Raw genomic sequence first — 27,436 nt, forward strand, 5'->3', positions numbered from 1 at the left:
TTCACGCGGTGTGCTTCCCAGGTGTCCGTGTCTTTTTGTCCTAACTTCCCCTTTTTTATAAGGACAGCAGTCATATTGGATTAGGACTCACCCTAATGACCTCATTTATCTCTATAAAGATTCTGTTTCCAAATAAGATCGTATTCCAAGGTCCCGGGGGTTAGGACCCTAACATATCTTTTGGTGGGAGACACAGTTCAACCCATAACAGTGGCCAACCTTGTATACCAGGCTTTGGAGTCTAGACTCTGCTAAATTCTGACCCCTGTGCACCAAATACCCTCAAGTTATTCTCTTTACATGAAGCCCAAATTACATAACCCGCATACAAGCTCTCCTCAATGTGCTCGTTCTTCTAGGAGTGCCTTTGATCATTTGTAATTATGTATTTATTTGTAGGCGACCGTCAGTCCCATGAGGGCAGGGAAGGAGCTTGCTCTGTTCACCCTGTTGTACCCTCAAGGCTGGATGAGCATTCAGCATCTCATAGCCACATAAACATGAGTGTGAGCCAGAGAGAGAACACGTGAAGCATGCACCGCCGGCAACAAGGAGCCACCCACAGAATCAGAGCTGGGAGGCAGCTGGGGGAGGTGACCTGCAGGGGAGAGGCACTGGCCTAGAGGGAGGCAAGGTCAGGTGTGGCAGGCAGCAGGGGGAATGGAGGGCAGGGCCCAGATAAAAGTGGTGTTGAAGGAGAGGAACAAATGAGTTTCAACAGACCTCAGGGTGTAAGAGAAAGAGGACCCAAGCCATCCCCTTCCCTGGGCAGTCACTGTGCCAGCTGGAGGGCTCCCCGCCCCCCACCCGACCCTGCTGCCCACAACCATGTGGCCGGTAAATGTCTTTTCCCACAGGTGCTGGCCTTCCCTTCCTTCCCAGGACACACAGCTGGCAGAACTTCAGAGCCTCAGAACCTCAGGCCCCCCAGAGAGGAGAGGGGTGGCTGAGCTGGCCCTGCCATGTGGACGCAAATGGGAGACAGCCTGGGGCTACGCGCACCTGCCTTGGGCCACCCTCCCGAAGAGACCAGGCTCTTCAATGCTTGGGAGCACCCATTAAGTTCTGCCCTCAGCCCCTGGTGACTGTGGCAGTGCTGCCTACCCTCCTTCGGGGGCAGTCTGGTGCAGGGACAGTGTCCCTAAATTAAGAGATAAGTGCAGATATTGTCCAACAAGGAGCCTGGGGAGAAATACTCCAACCTCTGTCTCCCCTACCCTCCCATCTCCCAGTGGTGCCTCCCATTGGCTCAACCCAACCAGGAGGCCATGGGCATGAACCTAGGGAAGCAGTCCATGGTGCAGGGCACAGAGCAGGGAGGAGATGGCAGGAGAGATCTGGAAATTATCCAGCTCAACAACCCAATGAGTCATTAGCCTTCAGTGTCCCATTCTTTCAACCAGGCAATTGTTTATTCATTACCTAGTATCTCCCAGGTAATGTGCTAGACTCTGGAGACAGAAATGACTGTTCAGAACTTGACCCTGCCATCAAGGCAAGATCCAAACAAATACTCATGGAAATATAATTACCAACTGAGATACATTCTATGAAAGAAAAAGTAAGGACAGCGATAGGTATAAAGAATGGTCTGGTTCTGCTTTGAACACTGAAGAGGGCATCTTTAAGGATGTGACATTGAGGTGGAGCCCTGAGGGATAACTTTGACTTAGGCAGGGAAAGGGTGAGGGTCATATGTTGCAGGAAGAGGAAACAGAATATGCAAAGACCCCAAGATGGGCACTTTCAAGAGACAACACACGACCGGTGTGCCTGGAGTTCAGTGAGCAGGACTCAAGGTCTTGTCTTGAAGAAGGGGAGGGGAGAAACACCCACATACTCTAAGGGTAAGGAGTTTGAGTTTTGCCAGGAGCAATGGGCAGGCACTGGCCCCATATCATGGGTCTAGGGTTTCCATTCTGCCTAATGTCATTTCAGGCTCCTCAGTGGGGTCCTTTATGAGCCTTTGACCTGAACTCCTCTCTCAGCTACTGGGCACCTCCAGGGGCAACACTAGTCTTTGGGGTCACTCAGGCACAGGCAACACCTTCAGGCTTCATCACCACTTTACTTGTTCCAAAAAGTTTGACTTTTCTTAAGCCCACTCGAGACTAAGCCCACTCGAGACAGGGAAGTTTATTCCTCGGCTCCCCTCAGCTGGGCACTGCCCACCTCCCATCTCAAGTGTTCTCAGAAGGGGGTGTCACCAAAAAACAAGAAGCCATTTTTCTACACTCGAAACCGTCAGGAAACTGCTGGCAACATCATTGCCTCTGGGATTGGCCCAAGGGCAGGAGTAGAATGTGGAGTAATTAGAAGTCTCACCCAATGCCAGTGGGACTTTACAGGTGCAGTCACTTTGGGAGAGTATCTCCTAGAGCTAAGCATTCATGCGTGGCAGGACCCGGCAGTTCTATTCCTGGATGTAAACCTTAGAGAAATGAGTGTATGTGTCCACCTAAGAACTTGTACCAAACTAGAATGTTCCTAGCAGCATAATATTTCATAATCGTCCCAAACTAGAAAGAACCCACACGTCCACCAATGCAGAAAGGATAAACCAACGCGGTGATATATTCACACAGAGATAAATTAATATGACACAGTAATAAAAAGCTAATAAAAAATAATAAAGTAAGCAATTATTACCTATTTAACAATTGTGGGAAAGAAGCAAGACCTTAAGGTGCACATACTGTATTAATCTATTTATATGCAATTCTAGAACAGCCCAAACGAATCCATGGTGATAGAAATCAAAGCATTGCTTGGGCGGGATGGTAAAAGATCATGAGAGAAACTTCTGGCTGCTGGAAATGTCTTATATGTTGATCTGGGGCACACACATTTGTCAAAACTCATTACACTGTACTTGAAACCTAAGATTTACGCACTTTGGCATATCTAAGTTATACATCAATTTCAAAATCGGCAGGGTGGCACCTGGCTGTTCACCCAGGTCCTCCTCTCAGCAGTGAAAGGAAGAAAACACCTTCGCCTTCTTATCTCCAGGACAAGGTACAGGTGATATAGTTCAGAAATGCTCTTAAAATAGACTATGTGGATCCTACCCCCCCCCCAAACAAAGCTATAGTTGAACAGTGTTCATTTTATTCTTTTGAGCTTCTTGGTCAGCAGAATTGCCTGCATTTTTATCCTCTATCCAGGTTCTCTGGAGGGCTGCTCCCCGCCTACCCTAGCCCCGAGTAAATGAGACTGTGTCTTCATAAACAGGCATTTCCACTGAGCAGCAAGGGTTCAGTCCGCCCATCCACACCGTTCTGCAAGAACTTCAGAGCCACAAGATGGGCTTGGGGTTTGCGGTTCCAAGCCTGGTGTTTCTCTGTGGCTTGGGAACACGGGTGTTGGCAACGGAATCTGTCAAGTGAGATCACAGAGTCCTTTCCTGTCCCCAGTTCTGGTCTTCCTTTCCTCAAATCCCACGTCATTATTTTTTTTTAATGTTTTCTTTTTGAGAGAGAGAGAGAGAGAGAGAGAGAGAGAGAGAGAGAGCACGCACAGCTTAGAAAGGGCAGAGAGAGCCAGGAGAACAGAGGATCTGACGTGGGCTCCAGGCTGACAGCAGAGAGCCTGATGCGGGGCTCGAACTCACAGATCATGAGATCGTGACTGGAGCTGAAGTCGGACACTTAACTGACTGAGCCACCCGGGTGCCTCCCTCCTTGAATCCCACTTTATAAACAGGCCTGCGCTCTGGGCAGGGCGGCGGTATGTGTTTACGATAACCTGAGTTCCAAGCACGCATGTGCAGAGCACTATCTCGCCTCCCCCATTCTCTCCTCTAAGGAGTCCAAAGGATACAACCTGGGTATAAAAGCCACCGGCCGACCTGTTGGGCTGTAAGAGGAAGCTCTGGTTGCCGCATAGTAAGTCACGGCCCCTGTGTGGGCAGGGGGTTCGGGGGGCTGGGGCTGCCAGAGGGACATGGCCCAGAATGGGGGACAGCCGCTGCGGTGGGAACACCCTGAGACGCGGACTTAGAGCATTGCTGCCCAACGCCCTGGGTGCGGGGAGGCGTCAGCCTCAGAGTGAGAGTCATGGGCCCCGGCTGTGCCCCAGGCTTCCTCCCCTGTCCGGGCTCTGGGACTGCCAGCCTCATCCCTGGGCGCAGGGGTGTCTCTGCGTGTCTATGTTTTTGTCTACCTAGATGCTGCCTTCTTGGACCATCGGACTTCTCCTGCTGGCCACAGTCAGAGGTGAGGATGCTGTCACCGTCCCTTTGGGGAGAAAGCGACTGTGCCTGGGTTGGTCTCTGGGGTGAGGCTGCTGGAGACATTGCCATCATTGTTACCATCGCTGTAAATAATAGCATTATCATTATTGCAAGACAAGCAACATGGCCATCATTCGGGGAGTGTTGACTCTGTGGCCACGTGCCTGACACAGATGACCCCGGGCAGTCAGGCCGCTTGGTCCTGTTCCCTGCAAAGGCTCCAGTGGCTGAGAGGTGTGCGGCAGAGGGAGGAGGGGAGGGTGAGACGATATCGGCTGGCCTCTCACACCCTCGGTTCCTCGAGTGGACAAGTGCATGTCTGCAAACTAAAGCTACATGGATGTGTCCCCCTGAGAGCTTCTGTGCTGGCAGCCCTACCCCGATGAGCCCGTCTTCTTGCCCGGGGCCCCCACGTTCTCCCCTTACTGGGTCTCTGTCGCCCCAGCTCCGATCAGCCCCTCTCCTGTGGCCTCTGTCCAGATTCAGATACGGATTCCAGGATCTATGCCTCCTAAAACAGAAACAACCTCCCTGGCCACCAGAGCCCCGGGGACCTCCAGCCTGCTTACTGCCCATCACCCCCACCTCCTCACAGGTGTGCCTCACAGGTGCACTCGGGGCCTCCCTCTCTGCGTCACTTCCTCCCATCAGGCAGAACCCCTCACTGCCTGGCGTGGCCCCCCCAAGCCCAGCTGGAGCATGCTTCCCGCAAGAGCTGTCTCCTGGCATCCCTGCTGAGGTTTTCTTCCGCATCCAGACTCCTCCCCTTGCCCCCAGCCCCCCACTCTGGGACTTCCCTCCCATCCTGGCCTTGGAGTGAGACCGGGCTCCCGACAACAGAGTCTGGGGTCGGTGGGGCTGCTCCTCTGATCTCCTTTGCTGATCTGCTGCCTCCTCCTGCCCCAGACTTGGGCATCCCCCCAAAGTCACTCCCAGGCACCCCCCTTTGTTCTTGGCCTTGGAGCTTCCCCTTTGCCCAGCCTCTGGTTCCCCACCCTCCTGAGTTCCAGGGCCTCCCACCATGCCTCAAACTCACTTGTCCCAAACCAGGCTCAGACACGACCTCCTACTCCCATCTTCCCACCTTTGCCTTAATTTCCACCCCTCCCTCAGGCTCTCCCTCCTCAGAGCCGCCTACACTAGTCCCCGCCAAACACCTTCATGAAGCGGAGCCCCCAAGCCACTCACCAGCTCAGTGCCCCCCAGCACTTCCCCACCCTCCCCCTAACAGCCCCAATGTCCTAACCTGGCCCCCACACTCGTGCATTTACCACCTGCGGCCAAGCCAGCGTTAGTCTCCTGCCACCCTTCCTCCAGGGCTGTTTCGGCTTCCCAGAGTGAACTCCACTCCATCATTAATTACTCCTTCTCCGTTAGATTTCCTCTCTCTCAGGGCAGGGTTTGAACCTGATCTGTCTCTGTCTCCTCAGCACCTAGCTTTATTCCCAATTAAACTTCGCAGGTTCAAACCCTGGCTCCACCACCGGCTGTGACCTTGGGCAGCTTACTCTGTCTCTCTGTGCTCTGGTTTCCTCATCTGTAAAACGGATGTAATAATACAAATTCCTTAACTCACGGAGCTGTCTTGAGTCTTAAATGGGATAATACTGGTAAAGTGCTAGTGTGGTCTCTGGCACCCAAGAGGGACACCCACTGCAGTCCTCTGGGTTTCATTAGGTCACCCTCAGTGACAATTTCTTGGGGAAGTGTTTGTGTTGTGGGCTGGAGAATGGACCCTCAGATTTTGATGTGGTTATCTGGGTCATCAGTTGCATGTATTAAGCCCCTACTGTGTACACGATGATGCAAAAAGCTACCTTTTCAAGGAACAATAGGGAAAATCTGAAATGGCAGAGAATAATTTGGGGCAAAGGTGTGTGTAAAAGGATAGCATGAAGTCATGTGAATTGGACAAGTACCCACAAATGTCTACCGTATGCACGGGCTGGTGCTGGATGTAATGGAGACGTCCAGGTGAATTAAGAAGCATTAACAGCTTCACACTTGAGAAATAGCTGACACTTGATGCATGCATGTCAAGGGCCATCTGGGAGTTTCCTGGAAGAAGTAGTTTTAAGGCAGAAGGTTCCCGGGAATTCTCAGTGATTCCCCAACTGGCCTAATGATAAGGGTTAAATAGCATTAAACATGTTGTTTCCAGCAGCCCACCCCAGACCCTCTAAATCAGAATTTCTGAGGGAGGGGCCTGGGATTGTGTATATGTGACACACGTAGTCACTCCCGGTTCCCCGGTGATTCTCATCACCACAAAAGTTTGGGCAACAATGACTGGCAAAGATAAAGACCAACACTGGCCATAACCAGGCCTGGGTTCTCCCTGAAGAGTCCTCTTGTGTAGCTGAGATGACATTGCTACTGTTCACTGCTCTTCCTGCCCCAGGAAAAGAGATCTGTTATGGACATCTTGGCTGCTTTTCTGATGGAAAACCATGGACGGGGATCCTTCAGAGGCCTTTAAAGTTATTTCCCTGGGCTCCCAAGGACATTGACACCCGCTTTCTTCTGTACACAAATGAAAATCCGAACAACTTCCAAGTAAGAGTGGGCGTGGAAACACTGCCCGGTGGGTGGATTTGGGCGCCCACAGTGGAGCCTTCACATGGAGGTCTAAGGAAAAATGCACCACCTCGGAATTTTCCGGATGATGTTTCCGCACCAATGTTTGACCTAGAGCCATCTCAGCTCTCAGGATCATAACCCCCTATGCATATCTAATGACATCTACGGACACCCAGTCTGGAAACTAACATATTCACAAACATTTGTGCATAGGGCTTGAGGGGCTTCCTGGCATCAGCAGCTTGTCCCTGGGAGGGAATGAACGGCATTTGTAGAGAAGCCCAGGCCTGGTGTACCCGTGGGAGAGTCTGTCTTCCTCCTGCACCAGGCAGTGGAGGCAGAGAGGCCCCTCAATGGGGTACAAGTAGGCAAGTATAAATCTTTCCTGAGGAGCTGGAAGACCGATGGGGAAAAAGGGATACTTAACCACAAAGGACAAAAGGTGGGGACCCTCAGAGCACCTGTTAGTTCCCAGGAGGCCTGCCAGGTGGAAGCAGGACAGGCTTCTTTCAGGTGATTACCAGTGATCAGGAAGAACCTGCTGACAATCCAAGCAGCTGACAGCCCCAGTCCCTGGCAGAGTTTAAAGAGCCAGGTGTCTATCTATAGGTCCCTGAGGTCACCCACTGTGGGAGTCTAGGGGACTCAGCGGAAATCTGTTCTTAAGTCTCAGGACCTTGAGATGCCCCCCGAAGGCTCCATTTGAGCTGAATCTCCCCCTTTAAGCCTGGCATTTCTGGCCCACGAGTTTTTCATCTTTTCCAGGCCAGAGATCTCTTACGTATCCGGGGAAGCCTAAGGGCCCCTTCTCAGGATGATGGTTTTAAATGCATAAAGTGAAATGCATTGGATTACAAAAGACACCAACTCTATTGAAAAACAGTTACCAGAACATGCTCGATAAACATGTGCTGCTTTATTATCTCACTAAATAACAAGATCTAGCAGCTCATCTAATAACTACTGTAATTTAAAATAGTAATGAGTCCAGGGGTGCCTGGGTGGCTCAATCAAGTGTCTGACTTTGGCTCTGGTCACGATCTCACAGTTTGTGGGTTCGAGCCCCACATCAGGCTCTGACAGCTCAGAGCCTGGAGCCTGCTTTAGATTCTGTGTCCCCCTCTCTCTCCGCTCCTCCCCTACTTGCACTCTGGCTCTCAAAGGTGAATAAATAATAAATAAAAAGTAAAAAAAAATAGCAATGAGGATAAATTGTTTTAAGGTACCTGTAACGATTGTAAATGTGACATGAAAATATCTGTGACTTCTACTGGTGACAGAGTACGTTAATACTACTACAGTTTGTTGCCTGACTTCATAATGAACAGAAATGCTAGATGTCAATTAGGGGTTAATGAAAACAGAAAGTCCATGAACTTGGACTTTCTGAATTCTGTACTCCAACCCCGGTCAGGAAGGCCTGTTCTAGCCTGACCCAATCTCATGGGAGTGGAACCCATGACCTCAGTCTTATTGGAACTGACTCTAACAGCTCTGTGGGTTAGACCAACATTCAAACTCCTCTTTTGTAATTAAACCAGCTGATCACTGCCACTGATCTAGACACTGTCAAGGCTTCAAACTTCCAACTGGAACGCAAGACACGCTTCATCATCCATGGCTTCATAGACAAGGGGGAAGAGAGCTGGCTGCTGGACATGTGCAAGGTAGGTGCCCACCCTCCTCACCTGGCCACTCCGTAAGGAGATGAGCACCCAGCAGCTAGGTTCAAACACTGCAGCTCCAACATCCCTGAGACTGGGAAAGGAAATACTCAGGGAGAGAATTGTCCTTTCTAAAACCACCAAGGAAAATCTGGGTTCTCAGGACATCCATTGCCAAGTTCTCCCAACTCAACAACTTCTAGACAACCAGCTCCTCTTGAGGCTGAAAAGAGCCACAGTCTAATCAGAAAGTACCAGAGGTGGAGACTACAGCAAATTACCTGACATTTGTCTTTGATGGTTTATAGAAAATCCCTGTGTGACATAAAACCACTTAACTTTACCTTCTAGAGCTTTGCTATTCAATAGAACATTCTGCGCTGATGGAAATATCCAAATCAAGAGCCACTAGCTACCTGTGCTTATGGAGCATTTGAAATGTGGCTAGTAGGACCACAGAGCTGAATGTTAAAGTCATTGGATTTCAATAAATTTTGGGGGGATTTTAATGGATTTTAAATAGCCACATGTGGCTAGTGGCTATAATACTAGACAGCACAGCTCTAAAGTTATCATGAATATTAATAATGAATTATTATTCATAACATCCATTTCCCGAGCATTTACTATGAGCCTGACACTGTGCAGGTATAATCATTTCACAGCGCTTGTCCCATTTAATCCTCCCAGCAACACTGTGAGGAAGATATAGTTATTGTTCCCATTTTGTAGATGAGCAAATTAAGGCACAAAGAAGTTCAATACTTGCCCAAAGTTGAATCCAGACTTGGAAAAGCAAAACCAGATCTCCTGTCCTTAAAACACCAAAATCCTGTGTATCTAGAGATTTAGCCCGCAGAAGGTGCCCAGGGCCATGGTTCTCTGGGGCTTAGTCTACACTGAGACCAACTTCACCAGCTTCTGTCCAAGGGCTCTCTTCTTCTCTTGGAATTGGGGTGGTTCACACATGCCCCTGGAGTCCCAGAAGGAAATTGTGTAGACCTGGAGATGGAAGAGTCAGGTAGACGCAATCTGTGGGGGATCAGCTTAGGAATCCCCAGGGTCTACACCAATGGGTTAACAAGGCACAAAGAAACACAAAGTCATAAAATGCTCGCACCCGATTTTGGGTAACCAGATTGGCACTCCAAGAAAAGGGAGGCACAAAGGTGCCAAGAATAGTGAGGCACAAAGGTGCCAAGAATAGGGAGATGCAAAGGTACCAAGAATAGGGAGGTGCAAAGGCACCCCCATATAGGGAGGGGGTGCTGAACCCCCAAAAATAGAGAGAGGCAAAGGCCTGAAATAGAATCGGCGCAAAGGTGCCCGATACATAGGAATGACAAGATTAGATATTCGGGGTGAAAGCACCCCAAGTTTAGTACTACAGCAGAAAGCCGCTTTCAGAGGAGAATAGGGCCAGGGCAGGTAAATTGGTGAACTGGACTTTGGATGACTGCGCTTCAGGCAAAGCAGCCCAGAGCGGAGATGGTTAACAAAAGAGAAGGTGTCTTGTTAACCCTGAGGTTATTCCCCCTGTCTGTCTCATCCCCTAGGCTGGCAAAGATTAAACAGGCAGGGTGCCTCCTGTCTGCTGTTAACAACCATCTACCCATTTGCCCGGCACCTGCAATTTGTTTTATATTGACCCAAACCCCAAACACTGTATATCTTCAAAATCCCCTTTTCCCCCTCACATCCTCAAATTAATGTTCACAGTTTCTTTGTCTCGTTGTGCAGGCCCATCACGTTTGTAAGCCTTCTGATCTGAATAAATATGAGGCAAGGACCCTTATTCGTGGCTCTTGTCTTTTTCCCGGCCATTAGCCTTCTCTCTTTTTAATCCTGTGTCCGCTCTTTTGCTAAGACAAAAGAGAACATTAGACGTAGAGTCTATGACAGCAATCCACCATGATGCCCCAGTCTCCAGCCAACTCCTCCCCACCTCAAACCAAGTTCCAGTCCAGGGCACCCCAAAATGAACAAAGTATATGGAGTGGCCCTTTCTGACATTTATTTTCCCCCCTCAAGGGACCAGTATCCGTGCTTGGGCAAATAGACTATGGTCATAGCACATGATATAAAAGATGCATATATCCGAGAGAGCTGTATCCTACCTCAGTCTAAATTTTCTTATTAAACTTGTCCTTCAGTACCTTAGACCTCCCATCAAAGCATTGTTGGGAACATACAAGCATCACACCCATGGCTTCAACTCTCTGGTGTAGGGGTCCACAAACTTCCTGTGGAGAACTAGGGAGCAATTACTTTTGCATTTGTGTTCAATTTGGGTCGTATGGTTTCAACTCACCTCTTTTAGCTCAGAAGCAGAGATAAACAATAAGTAAACAAAGTATGTGGCTGTGTTCCAATAAAACTTTATTTATAAAAGCAGGTGAATTTGGCCCTGGGGTAATAGTTCACTAATCCCTGATCTAGTAAGTGATCTTTTTGATCTGGCTGTGTCACTAAGTATCTATGAGACCTTATAAGTCATTTAATCCATTCCAGGCCTCAGTTTCCACATCTGTTAAAGTGGGGATAAGTATACCCATTTGATAGCGATGTGGTGAAAAGACAAGTGTCAGGAATATTAAGGCTCTGGCACAAGTAGGTACTTGACGGGTGTGAATTCCTATCTCTGGAGTGTACGACTGGTGGCTGTTAATAAACTGGTTTCTCCTTCTTACTTGTCTTCCCCAGAAAATGTTTCAAGTGGAGAAGGTGAACTGCATCTGCGTGGACTGGAGACGTGGGGCAAAGACACAATATACCCAAGCGGTGCACAACATTCGGGTTGTGGGAGCAGAGATAGCTTTCTTAATACAACGGCTGTCGGTAAAACCCTGCCTGGGCCACATCCCGTGGGTGGCGGGCAGAGAGGGGACAGGCTAGCACCGCCTTGACCTAAGAGGCAGCCTAAGGACCCTGGGCCGGGGGCAGGCCTGGAAGCCCAAAAAGGGCGTTTTCTAAGGTGAAGCTACAGCTTTCCTCTCTCCTGGATTGTCCTGAAGACTCCTACTTATGGGGCCCGAGGCAAACTAACCTCTCTGAGCCTCAGTTTCCCCTTCGGAAATAAAGCCTGTTTATTTCACGCAGGCTGTTCTGGGAATTCCCAGCGCACACTGGGTCGCTCAGCGACTCTCAGCTTAGATGTGTCTTCAAAATCACCCCAGGAGGGAAGGCCTCTTACAGCCTCTTGGAATGTGTATTCCGGAGAATCCCAGAGCCAGGCCCACCAGCCACGCTCTCCCAGACAGGCCGATCTCCTGCAGGGGACCAGGGGAGGGTGCCCAGCGGTGGGGCCTGGGTGGGAGCAGCCCCCGCCCCCCCCCCCCCCCCCCCCCCCCCGCACCTCAGGTCCCCGCCTGCATCGGGACCCCGCCTGCAGTTAACGCGGTGGCCGCTGGTCAGCACTGTTGCACCGCTGGGGCCCGAGTCGCGCGGGGGTGGCTCCTCCGGAGTTTCCAGCCCGGGTCCTGCCCCACCCCCCGGTCCCGGTGCCGGGCGCCGGCGCGCATCCCCACCCGCCGGCGGGACGTGACTCGGCATCCGTCCGCAGACCGAGCTGGGCTACGGCCCCGAGGACGTGCACCTGATCGGCCACAGCCTGGGCGCGCACGCGGCGGCCGAAGCGGGCAGGAGGCTCGGCGGCTGCGTGGGCAGGATCACAGGTGCGCAGCGCGCGGCCCCGACGGGGTGCGGGCGGCGGGGGCGAGACCAGAGCGCGTTCACGCACGGCCCCGCGCGCCCCGACTGGCCGAACCCGAACGGACTGTCGGTGGAGCCCCGACTTGAATCAAAAAAGAACTGACCATGTTTTCACGTGTATTAGAAAACACCCGATTGTAAATAAAAATACACTTATATTTTTTAAAAAGAAAAAGGAATTAGCATATTGAACCCATGACTTCAAGGTTAGTATTGCTAGAGTAATATAATAATAATAAGTGATTTTTTAAATGTTGATTCAGCAGTTCCACAAGTATGTATGCCGTGCCATGCACGGGCAAAAAATGAAAGGGGCTATCTGAAACTTGCCATGTTGGAGGTGCTCAGTAAATACTGAATGAATGAATGAATGAATGAATCATTTAGCAAAAGTAATGCACACAAGACAGACGCAGCCGGCTATTTATTTTGTGCGAGCAAATCAGTGTGTGACTTTGGCAAACAGTTGCATTCAACATTTAACGAATGGCTCCTTTGCTCAGGACGCTGCTGGCATCGGATAAGAAATAAGGGGATTATATAGTTTGTGTTTCTGTAGAATTTTTCAGTTTGCAAAGTCCTTTCTCTTACATCATTTCAAGGGGTTTTCACAATAACCCTGTAAGAGAGGTTGTTGTGATTCCTGCTTTCCAGATGAGGAAACTGAAGGTCAGAGAGGACAGGTATTTGCCCTTGAGCAGAACCAGGGCTAAAGACGGGTCACTGAGTCCTGAGTGCCCAGCAGCTTCCACCCTGCCTCTCTTCAAAGATGAACTGGGCACAGCCCACTTCAGGAAACCCACAGTCTGGTCCGAGAGGCAGACGATTCAGTAGGCAAGTAAAATTCAGAGCAGAATTAAAGAACACAAAATAATCCTGCACAATGTGGATGGTATGTGCTGAGAAACGAGGGGCTAAGTTTTCAGAGCGGAGGTGGTATTTGACCCCCGTCTTGGAGAGAACAGATTTTTCAGGGGAGAATGGGGCGGGGGGAGGGTGAGCAGTAGGCTGGGGCTAGTGTAGGCAGCCACAGAGGACTAGACAGTGTGGGGCTGGGGGACCCGGGCCTGGGTGGAGGTGGGCAAGGCCAGGAGCTTGCAGTTTTGGAAAGCAGGGACCAAACAGTAACAAGTGAGGGTAAAAAGGGTAAAGGCGATGAGGGAACAAGGGGGCCACCTAGATCCTGCTTGGAGCCGGGCACCAGAGACTTCTGGATGTTCTTTGACGGTCAGTGACCCCACTGTTAGCCTTTCTGTCTCAACTTCTCTCTCCTAAGCAGACCAAGAGCTACAGACCCAATTGCCCACATCATGGCTACTGAGGTCTGGGACTCTGCCCAGGAATCCCCATGGATTTTGTGGGTACAGGATTTAGATCTTGGTGTGTCCTAGAGTGTGGCCTCACTGCCCACCTCCCCCATTTCAGGACTGGATCCAGCAGAACCATGCTTCCAGGGCACGCCTGAGGAGGTTCGGCTGGACCCATCGGATGCCATGTTTGTGGATGTGATTCACACGGATTCTGCTCCCATGATCCCTTTCCTAGGTGAGTTCCTCATTGAACCTCTTGGTGACCAACCATCCCTGATGAGAGTAAGTCCAGGCGCCCCCGCATACACATACCGCAGGGGTGGCATTCAAAATGGTTAACTGTAGGAATGTCTCGGGCACGAGCTGTCGAAATGGGTGCCAGCCATGAATAAACAGCCAGTATATTGCCAGTAGATTCAGCTTGCCACCCCAGGTCAAACAAAAGATACTTCTGCAGCCTAGAAGGCTATCACTTAGCCTTCATACCTTGTGTCCTTTCCGATCTGCCACTATCCAGAGTGACAGATGTATTTCCTATTGACGTTTGACCTGTACCTGCAACATGCAAAGGTTGTTGTTGTTGTTTTTTTTTTTTTCACTTCTTTTGTCAAAGCTTTGGTTGCAGTGTGTTTTGTTAGAGATTAAATATATCCTTTTATCTAATCCTTCACAAGTCCTTGTTCTTTTTTCATTACTTTCGTATATAACCACTTAGGAAACGTGCCAATAGAAGTATGTTTTCAAGGATAACTATATCGCTTACTGCGTACCATATACTGCATTGAACATTTTATACACATTAGCTCATTAATCATAACAACCTAAAAAGTGAGTATTACTATTTACAATTTCGTTGCTGAGGAAACTGAAGTTCGACATTGCCAGGTAATTGCCCAACCTTACGGAGTCTAGAAGTACAATCAGGCTGTGATCGCAGGTCTGCGTGCTTCAAAAACCAAAACTCCTAGCCATTGGGCTGGGCTCTCAAGATGGCAATATAATGTCATGTGGTCTCAATAGAACAATATAACATAGAAGTCAAAAGTCTTAAATGAATATAGTAATAAAAATGCACCAGTCTTGATATGTATCTGCTGGTACATGTCAGGGCATGTCAGTATTGTTCAGGGTCTCCCCAAGACAGACAGACAGACACACACACACACACACACACACACGTGAGCACGCTCACCCAGAGCCTAGCTTCCCTCTCATCTCTCTTCCCATGTGCTCTCCTCCCTTCTTGTCTTACCAAGTGCCCATCTCTGAGCACTTTCTGGAGAGCCACAGACAGGATGGCTACACCCGGGAGAGAATTTTCCAAGAAGGTTCTGGCTGCAGTTGGAAGGAATTGAACACTGTCTGTGTCCACAGCCTAACGTTGGGGCCACTTACCTCCCTGGTCACCTCTGCTTCCAACATTTCAGGTTTTGGAATGAGCCAAAAGGTGGGCCATCTGGATTTCTATCCAAATGGAGGAAAGCAAATGCCTGGATGTCAGAAAAATGCCCTTTCAACCATCGTTGACATAAACGGACTATGGGAAGGTACGTGAGTGAGGAAAGCAAGACAGCAGCTGTTCCTGGTGGGGAGAAACGGTGCGTGGTCTGGGCCGGGCATTTCCACAACCATGTCATGAGGTCTTTACTCTGATTAGCCCCATTTTACAGACAAGTAAACTGAGTCAGTAAAGTTATAAAGCTTACCCAAGACCACCCTGGATTTAAGCCCAATTTCTGGCTGCAAAGCCCGGACCTCCTGCCCCGTCCTGGACCATCTCCCCCTTGTCAGGATGCTGAGACTTGGAGGGACCCGCATGCTGCCTAATACCCAGCTCGGGCTCTGGCCTCCATGCCTGTTCCTCGAAGAATGCTGGGTGTACGCAAAGGTCTGAAGGGCTTAGGCTTCCTTGCCATGTGCTGTGGTCAGGTTCTAGGCCCAGAAAAGAGCTAGGAGGAAGACAAAGCAGGGGCGTGCTCTGAGGGTTCGGGCAGCAGGTGCTTGTAGCGTGAGGCCCAGGGCCTGGGGGAAGAGCCTTGCGTGGGTTTCCATTCATCTGAGAGGACAGGCTCAGGACCCTTAACATTAGGTGGCCTAAGGCATCATCTGTGTTAGCTGCCCTTGTTCTGGCCTTTGGCTATTCCTGTCACCCACCCCTGAGACCAGGCTTTACTGGCCTCCTGAGAGTGGAGGCTCTGAGTCTGTGGTCATTTCATTTTAGTATCTGTTTGTCTGAGCTGGGAGTTCCTGGCGCCAGGACGCCAGGGACTGTGTCAGGGGCATCCCAGACCCACCAGGATGTAGCCGAAAGCAAGCACCCAGCGCTGTCGGTTCTGCTGAGCTCAGTGACCTTCGGTGGCGTTTTTATAATCCTCGACCTGATTGCTGAAGCCACAGCCAGCATCCACTGACAGTAAACGGTGCTTTCACTCCCTCTCGGCTCTGCACCGGCCAACTCCAGGGACAGCCTCCCGGAGAGTCACAGTACGGGCTGCCCCCTCCCAGAAGTGACCAGCAGGCCACACATAATAGGAGCCCAGGCTTAACGAAAGAGGCAATTTCGAGTGAATAAGGCCAGGAACACTGGAGCGTGTGTCTATTGTATGGAACCCTGAGTCCCCCAGGCGCAGGGCGGAGGAACGGTTAAGTCTGCTTGTTCCCCTCTGATGGGATCCCGGGGCAACAGTTTGGGGTGAAAGAAACAATGAAGTCTGAAACAGGTTCCGTTGTCTGGTAATGAGTGTTGGTGTGGGCCACACTGAACCAGCTTCTGCAGAAAGTTCCTGGGCATGGAGAGCCCAGAGCTATTGGGGGGCTAACCCCGTCACTGCTTCCCAGACACAAAGGGGAGATGTGCCTTTCTCCAGGAGCGGTGGGGGAAGCCCCACCAGACCCCCCCACCGAAGTGACCCCCAGCTATGTCTGGTGTCTCTGTTCATCAAAAGTTTTGTACCGAGAGCTGGAGAAGTGAAAAAACGATTTTCCAAACAAGAAGATTTTGGTTGAAAGAAAAAGATGATAAATAAAATGCAGTGAGGGGCACCAGTTAAGCATCTGACTCTTGATTTCAGCTCAGGTCATGATCTTAGGGTCATGAGAGTGAGCCCCACGTTGGGCCTGCTTAAAATATTCTCTCTCTCTCTCTCTCTCTCTCTCTCTCTCTCTCTCTCTCTCCCTCTACTGCTTGTTCTCTCTCTAATAAAGTAAAATAAAGTAAAATAAAATAGGTATGAGTGGCCAGAGGCCCCAACAATCTTACTGTCCACTGCTTTTACCTTGTGCCTGGAATTGTAAGAAAGAATTTCTCAACCTGGGACCAAAGGCACAAATAAGCTTGCTTCACACGAGAGGCCTGCCCAGGGTGTCCAGAGTTCAAAAGTTGCGGCCTGGCCAGCGGGCAGAATGCAACCCACAGCAGTATGTGATTGGTACTCACAGTGACTATTTAAAATTTTTGTTAATGTTTGTCTATTTTTGAGAGAGACAGAGTGCGAGCAGGGGAGGGGCAGAGAGAGAGGGAGACACAGAATCCGAAGCAGGCTCCAGGCCCTGAGCTGTCAGCCCAGGGCCCAACGCAGGGCTCGAACTCCCCGACTATGAGATCATGACCTGAGCTGAAGTCGGACGCTTAACCCACCACTAAGCCACCCAGGCGCCCCCACAGTGACTATTTTAAAACTGGGAATATACTGCTATCATTTAAGCATGGAAAGGTTTCCATGTAAAAGTCAAGATGCTGGCTTCTCATGAAAGATTGGAACAAGTAGTCTGGGCCTTTACCATACAACTGGCCGGGCTGTGTAAGATCCCTTTAAAGACCGTTGCTATTCTCTCTGTCTCTGTCTCTGTCTCTATCTCTGCATATACATTTCTCACTGCCCCCTGCAGGACCCCCAGCCCTCATCATTTCTTTATGTTCCCTGCCCGGGCCCCCAGAAGATTTGACAAATGTGCTCATTAGCACCTGTCACTCCCCAACACTTGCTGGCCCTTGAGTAGGACCTTCTTGGCAAATGGACACAGGGGTGAGGAGAGGAAAGCCACTCTGGCCAACCACCATTCCTAAACAAGTCCCCAGATTTCCTACTTGCCCCTAAGTATGGCAAAGTCAGTGATAAAAACTTCACAAAGTCAGGGCGCCCTGACACCCATCTGTGAAATGTGGAAGGAGGGGTTTCTGCTCAGTCAGAACAGTTCAGGCTTCAAAAGTGAAATGTCTCCTGTGGGCTCCCATGGCCTTTGCTTCCTCAGGAACCCGAGACTTTGTGGCGTGCAATCACCTAAGAAGCTATAAGTATTACTCAAGCAGCATCACCAGCCCCGACGGCTTCCTGGGCTACCCATGTGCCTCCTACAATGACTTTCAGGAGGTAGGTCACCCCCGGGGCTGGGGGAGGACAGGTTTTGTCCCTGTGTCTTGGAACAGAGCGGAACTGTAACCTCGTGACTAATGGAATGCTGAACCTCACAGAATCTTCCTCTCCCGGGGACAGGGTGGGCAGGAGGGGACCTGCCTGCTGGGTCTTCCCTAGATCCCAGCTTTTCATTCTGGAAAATTCCCAATCTACACAGAAGTCAAAAGAAGAGTACATGCATACCTGTACACCCATCACCTACATGCACCGATTGTTAACTCTTTCTATGTATGTATACGTATAGTTTTTTGTCTAAATTACGTAAGAGCAAATTCAAGACATTAGGACTCTGCTCAGAAATACTTCAACATCCATCTCCGGAGAACAAGATCATTCTCCTACAGAACAACATTCAAGAAATTATTAAATTGATACACTAATATTTTCTAAAATATGGTCCATATTTGAGTTCCAAATATCCAAATCATGTCCTCCAGAGCTGTCTTTTTCTTTCTTTCATTCTCCCCCCTTCCCTGCCTCCCTCACTTTCTTCTCCTCCCTGCCCCTCTCCTTCCCTTCCTTTCTTCCCTTCTTTTTCTTCCATTGCATTTATTTATTTATTTTTGAGTCTCCTTTAATCCAGAAAAGCTCTACATCTTTCTCTGGCCTTTCAAGACACTGACCGTCATGAAGATTCCAGGCTGAGTGTTCGGCAGAATATCCCACAATCTCGACTCATCTGGTTATCTCTTCGTGATTCACTGAGTGCTCTCGACTCCTCAGTGTGTCACAAGCGGGGGCCCTGGCATTTATTTAGTGGCACTTCGTCTCGTTATTTGAGGACGGACAGTTTGATTACTTGTTTAAGGTTTAAAAAAAAAAAAATCTGCCAGATTTCCCCATTATAGAGGTACCGTGTCCCCAAGTGCTCTGTGAGGTGATATTAATTCTGCAACAGCAAGCCGGCGTGAAGGCGTGCGCTGCGTCCCTGAATCAGTTAGTATTCTGCGGCTGCAAAAGTTTGACGTTTCAAAATGCTTTTTTCTCCAAAGTAAATGTAAAAATATATTTACACTCACATTAGTTCCTGCCAAAGTTAATTTTGAAAAATTAACCGTCTTGGGTTGAACTAACGTCAGAAGGACTGTGTGAGGATCTACTATGCAGCTCTGGTTGTGCTGGTTCTTGTCAGGGCATGGGTGATAGTATCCAGCCCCCCCAGCCCTTGTCTTAATGCTTCCCAAAGTGCGGGATAGCTCTGCACACCATGGACGATGGTTGTGGCGAGGGCAAAGAACAAGGACCGGCGACACTGTCGCAGAAAACGTTAGTCTGATCTGAACAGAGCAAACCACCTCCTCCAGGCCCAACTGATGAGCTACCATGTGGGGAACGCCAAACGGGGATCAGTTATGTAACGCGCATTCGAAGGAAGATGGTCACAGATCTTCTCTTCCTCTGCTCTTTTGAATAACTTATTTGTCCCATTTACTCCTCCTGGAAGATGTCTTGCCGTTCCCGTCCATATTTTAACATTATTGCTTCATGGATATGACTTGTCTTCCCAACTCTACTCCGGGTTTTCTGGGTACTTCTTTGGGTGCACAGCAGGGCGTCACCCAGTTCTGTGCGTGACTCAGAGGATGGATGCATGGATGTATGAGTGGATGGATGCATGCGTGTTGGTGGAGGAGTGGAAGAATGGGCGGATGGATAGGTGAATGGGTGGGTAGATGAGAGGATGGAGGGGAAATGAATGGGTAGATGGATGGTTGGATGGGTAGGTGAGAGGATGGATGGGGGATGGATGTATGCATGCAGATAAATACAAGGATGGATTGGAAGATGGGTTACTTGCTTGCTAGAGTGAGTGAGTGAGTGAGTCAAAGCCCAGCACGAACAAACAAATTATGTTTTTTCACTAGGGTAACTGTTTCCCTTGTCCACCTGAAGGATGCCCCCAAATGGGGCACTATGCTGACCGATTTCAGGGGAAAACCAGAGCTGTGGGACAGACCTTTTTCCTGAACACAGGAGACAGTGGTAACTTTACGCGTAAGTGTCCATTTTACTCTTTTAAAACTCTTGCAAATAATTTGGAAAGGTGGAGCGGCCTAATTAGTCAGGACCCCTGCTAGCAACGGCCAGAAACTCAACTCCAGCCAGCTTAGCTGTAACAGAAGGACAGTAGAATGGCATTGTCTCTCCTCATGTTTACCCCCATAGCCAATAATTCTGATCAATGGAATGGAGTACAATGATTGGCACAGGCTGGTCATGTGCTCACCCACCCAGGTGGCAAAAAGCATGAATCAATTAACAGAAGATGATCGTGTGGGGCAAAATCACTGTAAGTCAAGAGGTCACGCCAGTGATGATCTGTCATAAGAGTACCCTACACAATCATGCATGCATATGCACACACACATGTATGCACACACACACACACACACACACACACACACACACGCTGTGTTTGTGTTGTTATTTTGCCCAGCTTCTCACCAAAAAGAAAGTACAAGATGGTGAAATCATCAAGATTCATTTGTTATAAGTAATAACACAGGGGGGCTGAATAGCAGTTGCTTTCCAAGGGAGTTATAAATTAAAAAATAATTATACAGCACTTTACAAAACACTTTCCACATGTAGCATCTCATGTAATCCTCACCAAACTTAGGAAAGATAACAGCTTGGCAGTATCTATAAAGTCTCATGTGCATACTCCTTCAACCCAGTCATTCTCCTTCTCAGGCGTACCTCAGGAAAACGCTTGCATAAGAAGGTGTGCTCAGAGATGTTCACTGCGGCATTGTATTTAATGCTAAAAGTTTAGTGATGAGAAACCTAGATGCCCACCAACTGGTAAACAACCAAGTACTATATTTAACCATGAAAAGCAAAAAGAGGGGCGCCTGAGTAGATCAGTCGGTTGAGCATCCAACTCTTGATATCCACTCAGGTCATGGTCTCATGGTTCATGAGATGGAACCCCAAGTTGGGTTCTCTGCGCTGACCGCATAGAGCCCGCTTGAGATTCTTCTCTCTTTCTTTCTGCTCTTCCCCTGCCCATGCTCTCTCTCTCTCTCTCTCTCTCTCTCAAAATGAATTAAAAATAAACATTTAAAATAAATAAATAAATAAATAAATAAAAGCAAGGAGAGAGCTCTATGTACCGAAGAGAGAGATCCTCTAAAGCATAGTAAGTGAAAAATGCGAGTGGCAAACGACACGTATCAATACAACAAATGCAATACAGCATGAATCAGCCAGGGTCCTGACAGGAGAGAGAACTCATCGAAGTGGTTCAGATGAAGAGACTTGTTTGAAGGATCCACTCTGAGAGGTGTGGGCGGGGTTAAAGGAACAAACAAGGGGTGCTGAGGCGCCCAGAATCTGGTGGCTGTGGGGTCCTGGAATCGGGCTATCACAGAGACAGGGAGTTACCACCGGACCTCTGGTATACAGTAGGAGACCGCAGGTGAGCATGAGAGATGGTTCCACCCTTTCCTCCTGCTTCCTGATCTCCTGAACAAGTCTCTTCTTGGCTGAACTCAATAGAAAGCCAGTAGCAGAGATCCCTGGTGGCGGTGGCCTTCCAGAACACAGAGCAGGACAGAAGAGGGTGGTAAATCTGTCTGGGGGTGGAGACAGGTGGGGACAACAGAGAATAACTGTGCATCCTATTTGTGGAAGGGGAAACAAGCCTAGATATTCTTTTGTAAACTTACCCCTGTATGTATGAATGCTCAGGGAAAGCTCCGGATTAGGGTTTCTCTACCTCAGCAGTACTGACATTTTGGGCTGGATCATTTGTCGGTGTGGGGGTGGGGGCTGTAATGCATTACAAGATATTTAGCAGATCCTTGGCCGCTAGATGCCATCAGCAGCCCCCTCTCCTGGTGTGACAACTCACAGTGTCTCCAGACATTGCCAAACGTCCCCAGAGGTGCAAAATCACCCCTGATTGAGAACCCCTGGACTTGATTAAGTATAGACATCAAAATGGTTACCTCAAGGACAAACTTGAGATGGAGGGCAGGTAGATGGGGTCCTGATGAAGATTTGGGGATTTTTGTAAAATTTTCAAAAAATTAAAATAGTTCATTGCATGTGAAAATAGTGAATAACGAGAGGAGAGGAGCCGGTGGTTTATCCCAATGGTGCAAACATCTCCCTGTCCGGATGGCCTTTCTGTGTAATGATGTGAACTTCGGGCACACACGTGCAGTAAGAGGCTGTCTCTCATCCATCAGGGCGTGTGCCTTGCTGTATTGGCAGGAGATTGTGCTGAACAATAGTATTTTCTTCCCCCTGCATCGCTCACCTCCACCTAGAATCTGAGTGTCTGGGACTCCAACTTCAATGAAAGAAACCACTGTCACCTTCCCCCCTTACCTCGCATCGTGGGGGAGATTCAGAGCTTGGAGCAAGAAGGCTTCCATGGGGTGATTTTTTTTCCCAACAAGATGAATTCATTGAACTGATTGTATGTCTTTGGACAGGTTGGAGACATAGGGTGTCGGTCACACTGGCTGGAAAACGGAAAACAAGCGGGTACTTCAGGATTGCTTTGTATGGAAGTAACGGGAACTCAAAACAATATGAAATTTTCAAGTAAGTTCGACAGTAGAGTGAAGTGGTACTACTTTTCATAAAAGACTATTCCTAAGATATTGGGTATCAACTTTGTAAATCTGGCCATCTATTATACAGAACCAGTGAATCTTGGAGTGTCGTTGCTGGGGGAAAATATTAGCATCTAATCCAATCATCCCATTTTACAGATGAGAAAAGTGAGGCCCAGAGAGAGGGAATTCACTCTTTAAAAGGAGATATGTGCCAACTGCTTTTGCAATGTCAGTCATTGCTTTCTGACTTAGGTTTAACGGATATCAAATTCTTCAAAGGCCCTTTTATGTGGCGACTCCTCCCAACACATACCCTCTCCACCCCCCACACATACATACATATCAAGCTTCTTGTTGCTATGGTAACCTCAGCACCTAGCTTCTGCTGGGCATAGGAGGTGCTTGGTAACGAGGTGTTGTATGAATGCGTAACTGTGCTACAAAATCACGTTCTGGTTTTTGTACTAACTTTTGCATAACACTTTTCATGTTAAGTGAAAGTTCTTCGACACCTTTCTCTGCTCCATACGAAATCCTAACAGAAGACCTCTGTGGAACCACATACATCTTTAAACATATGACATCGGATTAGTTAGTCCTGTAGTGTAATCATAGGGTAAATATGCTTCCCCAAATACTTGATTTCCCCTAAGGACAAATTAAGACGGTACAAATCTCTGGTCCTGTATTTTTTTTTTTAATTTTTTTTTTTCAACGTTTTTTATTTATTTTTGGGACAGAGAGAGACAGAGCATGAACGGGGGAGGGGCAGAGAGAGAGGGAGACACAGAATTGGAAGCAGGCTCCAGGCTCCGAGCCATCAGCCCAGAGCCTGACGCGGGGCTCGAACTCACGGACCGCGAGATCGTGACCTGGCTGAAGTCGGACGCTTAACCGACTGCGCCACCCAGGCGCCCCTGGTCCTGTATTTTTTGAAGATGTGTTCGTCACAAATACAGTTGTGTTTTAGCAGCCGCTGGATGTACACGAAGTCATTCAAGGTATTTGCAGAAAACCAACAATAGCAGCCATCGTTTGGAGAAATGATAGATTGCCATCATCCTATGTATTCGTCTATCCAGCTGATACAACATTTTATGTCTGTGCTTTCAGAGGATCCCTCCAACCACATGCAAGTCACATGCGTGACATTGACGTGGACATCAATGTTGGAAAAATCCAGAAGGTTAAGTTCCTCTGGAACAACCATGTGATCAATCTGTTCCGGCCCAAGCTGGGGGCTTCGCAAATCACGGTGCAAAGCGGTGAAAATGGGACTGAGTGCGTATCTCTTATTCCACATACGTTGTATTATCTATATTTACTTGTCAATCTATCCATCCGTCCATCCAGTGACCCACCTACCCATCTAAATAACCATCTACCTATCTGTTCATCCCTTTCTGTCCATCTGCTTAACCATTCACCCATCCATTTATCCAATGGCCATCTATCTAGTCATCTGTTTCTTTATCCTTCTGACCAGGCATCCAGCCATCCATCCATTATCTACCCAACTATTCATCTCAACTCCCCCATCTATCCATCTGATTCACTTTGAAAAATCAAATCTCATTTTCCTCAGGCCAAATTCAACTTGGCAAGAGCAAGGCATCAGTTAGTTATAAGGCATAGATTTGAGAAACAGGCCAATATGAAACTGTTTTATCTCAAACAATGAGAAAAACGCCTGGGCAGAACTTGTAAGAAATCACTAAGTTAATTCCAGTTGGGGTGCTGTTCACAACGTGAATTGGTTTGCTTGGAGACTGTGGCATGAAAAGGATAGGGAGTGGGTTAGGATCTAGATCACAGTAGCAATCTCTCCTTATTCAAGGGAACAGAATCTTATTTGGTATGGGGTGCTGGGAGAGGACCTAACTGTGTTTAAAATATCGAAAGGGGCGCCTGAGTAGCTCAGTCGCTTAAGCAATGTACTCTTGATTTCAGCTCGGGTCATGATCTCACAATCCATCCATGCATTGGGCTCCACACGGACAGTCCACACAGAGCCTAATTTAGATTCTCTCTCTCCCTCTCTCTCTGCCCCTCCCCCACTCATGCTCACTCTCAAAATAAATAAACTTAAAAATATTTTTAAAAATTTTTCACGTTTATTTATTTTTGAGAGAGAGAGAGAGACCGAGAGAGAGACAGAGCAAGACAGAGACAGAGAATCTGAACAGGCTCCAGGCTCTGAGCTGTCAGCACAGAGCCCGACACGGGGCTCAAACTCACAAACCGTGAGATCATGACTCGAGCCAAAGTCGGATGCTCTACCGACTGAGCCACCCAGGCGCCCCTAAAAAACATTTAAATACAGAATGAAAGAAAGCCATCTTCAAAGAAGAGCATCATAAAATAGTAGGATGTTAGAGTCTGAAGGAAGCTTAGATACCACCTCTCAACTGCTCTCATTTGGAGATGAGGAGAGTAGATACAGAGATTCACAGAACTCGTTTGAGACCATATAGGGAAGCTGGAGGGAAGAATACCGGACCACAAAATGTTTCCAAAAACACACACCAAGACCTTACTCAGCTGCACCACTTAACTGTGCTAGCCGTAAAAACCTTAGTATTCTAGATTCCTCCACGTGTTGTTGGAAGGACCAGATGTCACCGTGGCTGTGCCAGTGTTTTCTATGCTCCAGAGCAGGGCAAGACCATCAAGCACAGCACAGACTTAGACCCAGGTCTTTTGACAGCGGGTCCCGTCCGGCTCACACAGCCAGACGTGGCACTGAGGATCTGTCAGGCCAGGTGTTACAATGCATGGTGGAACTGCCTGGATTTCACCGTGGTGAGGTGGGGGGTGGGCGGAGTTACTGTTGTCAGGTACGCTACAGCCCACACTCTGTATATTGCAAGTACCGAAGTCACCACCTCACACAAGGGATCCCTTGTCGAAGAGCTACATTCTGAAGGTGAGCCGAGGGAAGGCTGGTGTGGTCAACCATTCTACGTTAGCCAGGGACACCTCAAGGGCGAGAGGACCCAGGGAGTGCCCTGCATCTCATGGCTGCGTGGCTGCCCCAACCTGATCAGGCTTCACCCCTCAGGAGTGACAACCCTTCACGATCATTTTTTTTAATATCTTTATTGAGATATCATTCCCATACCGTACAATTCACCCTTGAGAAGTATATAATTTAAAGACTTTTTAAAAAAATTTTTTTAATGTTTATTTTTGAGACAGAGAGAGACAGAGCATGAGCAGGGAAGGGGCAGAGAGGGAGACACAGAATGTGAAGCAGGCTCCGGGCTCTGAGCTGTCAGCACAGAGCCAGACGGGGGGTTTGAACTCACGAACTGTGAGATCATGACCTGAGCCAAAGTCGGACGCTTCACCGATGGAGCCACCCAGGCACCCCTTTAATGACTTTTTTGACATATTCACAGAGTTGTACAATCATCATGTGATCAATTTTAGAATATTTCATTACCCCAAAAGGAAACCCCATACCCATTAGCCGTCACCCGCTAATCTCCCTGTCCCTTTGCCTAGCCCTAGGCAGCCACCAGTCTCCTTTCTTTCTCTATTGATTTTCCTGCTCTGGACATTTCGTAGAAATGGAATCATATAATACGTAGTCCTTTGTGACTGGCTTTTTTCACTCAGCATCATGTTTTCAAGACCCATCTATGTTGTCACATGTGTCTGTACTTCATTCCTTTTTATTTCTAAATAATATTATATCACCACATTTTCTTTATCCATTAATCAGTTGATGGACATTTGGGTTATTTCCACCTTGGGGCTATTATGAATAATGCTGCTTGTATACAAGTTTTCATGTGGACACACGCTTTCATTTCTCTTGGGTATATAGGAGCGGAATTGCTAGGTCATGTGATAACTTTAGGTTTAACTTTTAGAGAAACTACCAGACCCTTTTTCTGGAGAGGCTGCCACATTTTATATTCCCAGAAGCCGCATATGAAGAACGTCCATGATCTTGACTCTACAGGGAAAGTCTTCTCTGGGAAGGCTAGGGTGCCCCTGGGAATGCATTGCCAGGCCCATCAGAGACTCTCTTGGTTTCGACAAAAAAAGAAAAAAAAAAATCCTGGGTCTGATGCAGCTGATTCACTCTCAGCTCATTAAGAAGCCAGAGGGGTGGAGGATGTTCTCTGAGTGGTTTTGCTTAGAAAGAATCCCCTGAACTCACCTTGGTAGAGCAGACCCTTCCAGTCAAGGGATCTGAATTTCAGGGGGCTGGCTAGCTGCTGTTTACTCATCTGGGGTCACGTTTCCACCAGCAAATGACCCTCATGCTGAAAATGTTTTCCTCCGCAGGTATAATTTTTGTAGCAACGACACAGTGTCAGAAGACGTTTTACAGTCTCTTTACGCTTGTTAATAACGTGGTACTCTCTTATATCTTTGCGGAAATAAATTCTTTAACGCCCTCGGTTTGGTGTTGAGGTGTTCATTTGACACCCGCCGTATTCCGGGGTCATATTTCAGAAATGATTTGTGGGACGGGAGGGAACGCCTGAAAAGTCCCCCCCGGCCCCCCTCTGCCACCATCTCTGTCTTTCAGGGCACTTTGTGTGGCCTGTTCTAATGTATTTCCTTTGTTTCGACAATGAATTTCTGTCCCATTTGATGAGGTCATCATTGTTCCCACGTGGTGCCCACCCAGCTTTTAACATCCCAGGGTAGGAAGCAGACCCCAGGCAGGAGCGGCCTATAGCAGGAGTAACTCAGGGCAATTATTATCTAGATTAAAGCCTGCCTGTGGTCTGGTGGGAAAGGGGCTTAATAAATTAATATGTAACATGGTACAAAATGCAAAACACCTAGAAGAGTATTCTTACACAAGCTATGTCTCTGTCCACCCTCACCCTCCAAGTCTCTGGTTCCCCTTCCCAGAGACAAGCACAGTCTTTTTCCAGAAATATTCTACATGTACCCACGTGTGCCTCCCCTCACATAGGCAGCCCCA

The 27,436-nt window shown here is 48.5% G+C and overlaps 1 protein-coding gene across 1 annotated transcript; it reads left to right on the forward strand.

Annotated features, from left to right (window-relative positions):
• The first annotated feature begins 3,662 nt into the window (after nt 1-3,662).
• LOC109272948 (pancreatic lipase-related protein 2-like) lies at nt 3,663-26,901 on the forward strand. The gene is made up of 13 exons (XM_019459556.2): nt 3,663-3,887; nt 4,169-4,217; nt 6,636-6,790; nt 8,356-8,481; nt 11,182-11,316; nt 12,041-12,152; nt 13,615-13,734; nt 14,927-15,046; nt 17,751-17,869; nt 19,780-19,909; nt 22,360-22,471; nt 23,599-23,766; nt 26,785-26,901. Exons 2-13 carry the CDS (start codon nt 4,169-4,171, stop codon nt 26,846-26,848), a joined length of 1,410 nt encoding a protein of 469 aa, XP_019315101.2. The 5' UTR covers nt 3,663-3,887; the 3' UTR covers nt 26,849-26,901.
• Nucleotides 26,902-27,436: the final 535 nt, after the last annotated feature.

The sequence above is a fragment of the Panthera pardus genome, unplaced genomic scaffold (assembly GCF_024362965.1).
Source record: "Panthera pardus isolate Hobbes unplaced genomic scaffold, ASM2436296v1 HiC_scaffold_22, whole genome shotgun sequence".
NCBI lineage: Eukaryota > Metazoa > Chordata > Mammalia > Carnivora > Felidae > Panthera > Panthera pardus.

Excerpts from the sequence above, each read along its gene's own strand:
- LOC109272948 (XM_019459556.2), top strand. The coding sequence starts at position 4,169 with ATGCTGCCTTCTTGGACCATCGGACTTCTCCTGCTGGCCACAGTCAGA. Across the intron at positions 22,472-23,598 it reads AAACAATATGAAATTTTCAA|AGGATCCCTCCAACCACATG; the intron begins GTAAGTTCGACA and ends CTGTGCTTTCAG. Across the intron at positions 23,767-26,784 it reads AGCGGTGAAAATGGGACTGA|GTATAATTTTTGTAGCAACG; the intron begins GTGCGTATCTCT and ends TTTCCTCCGCAG.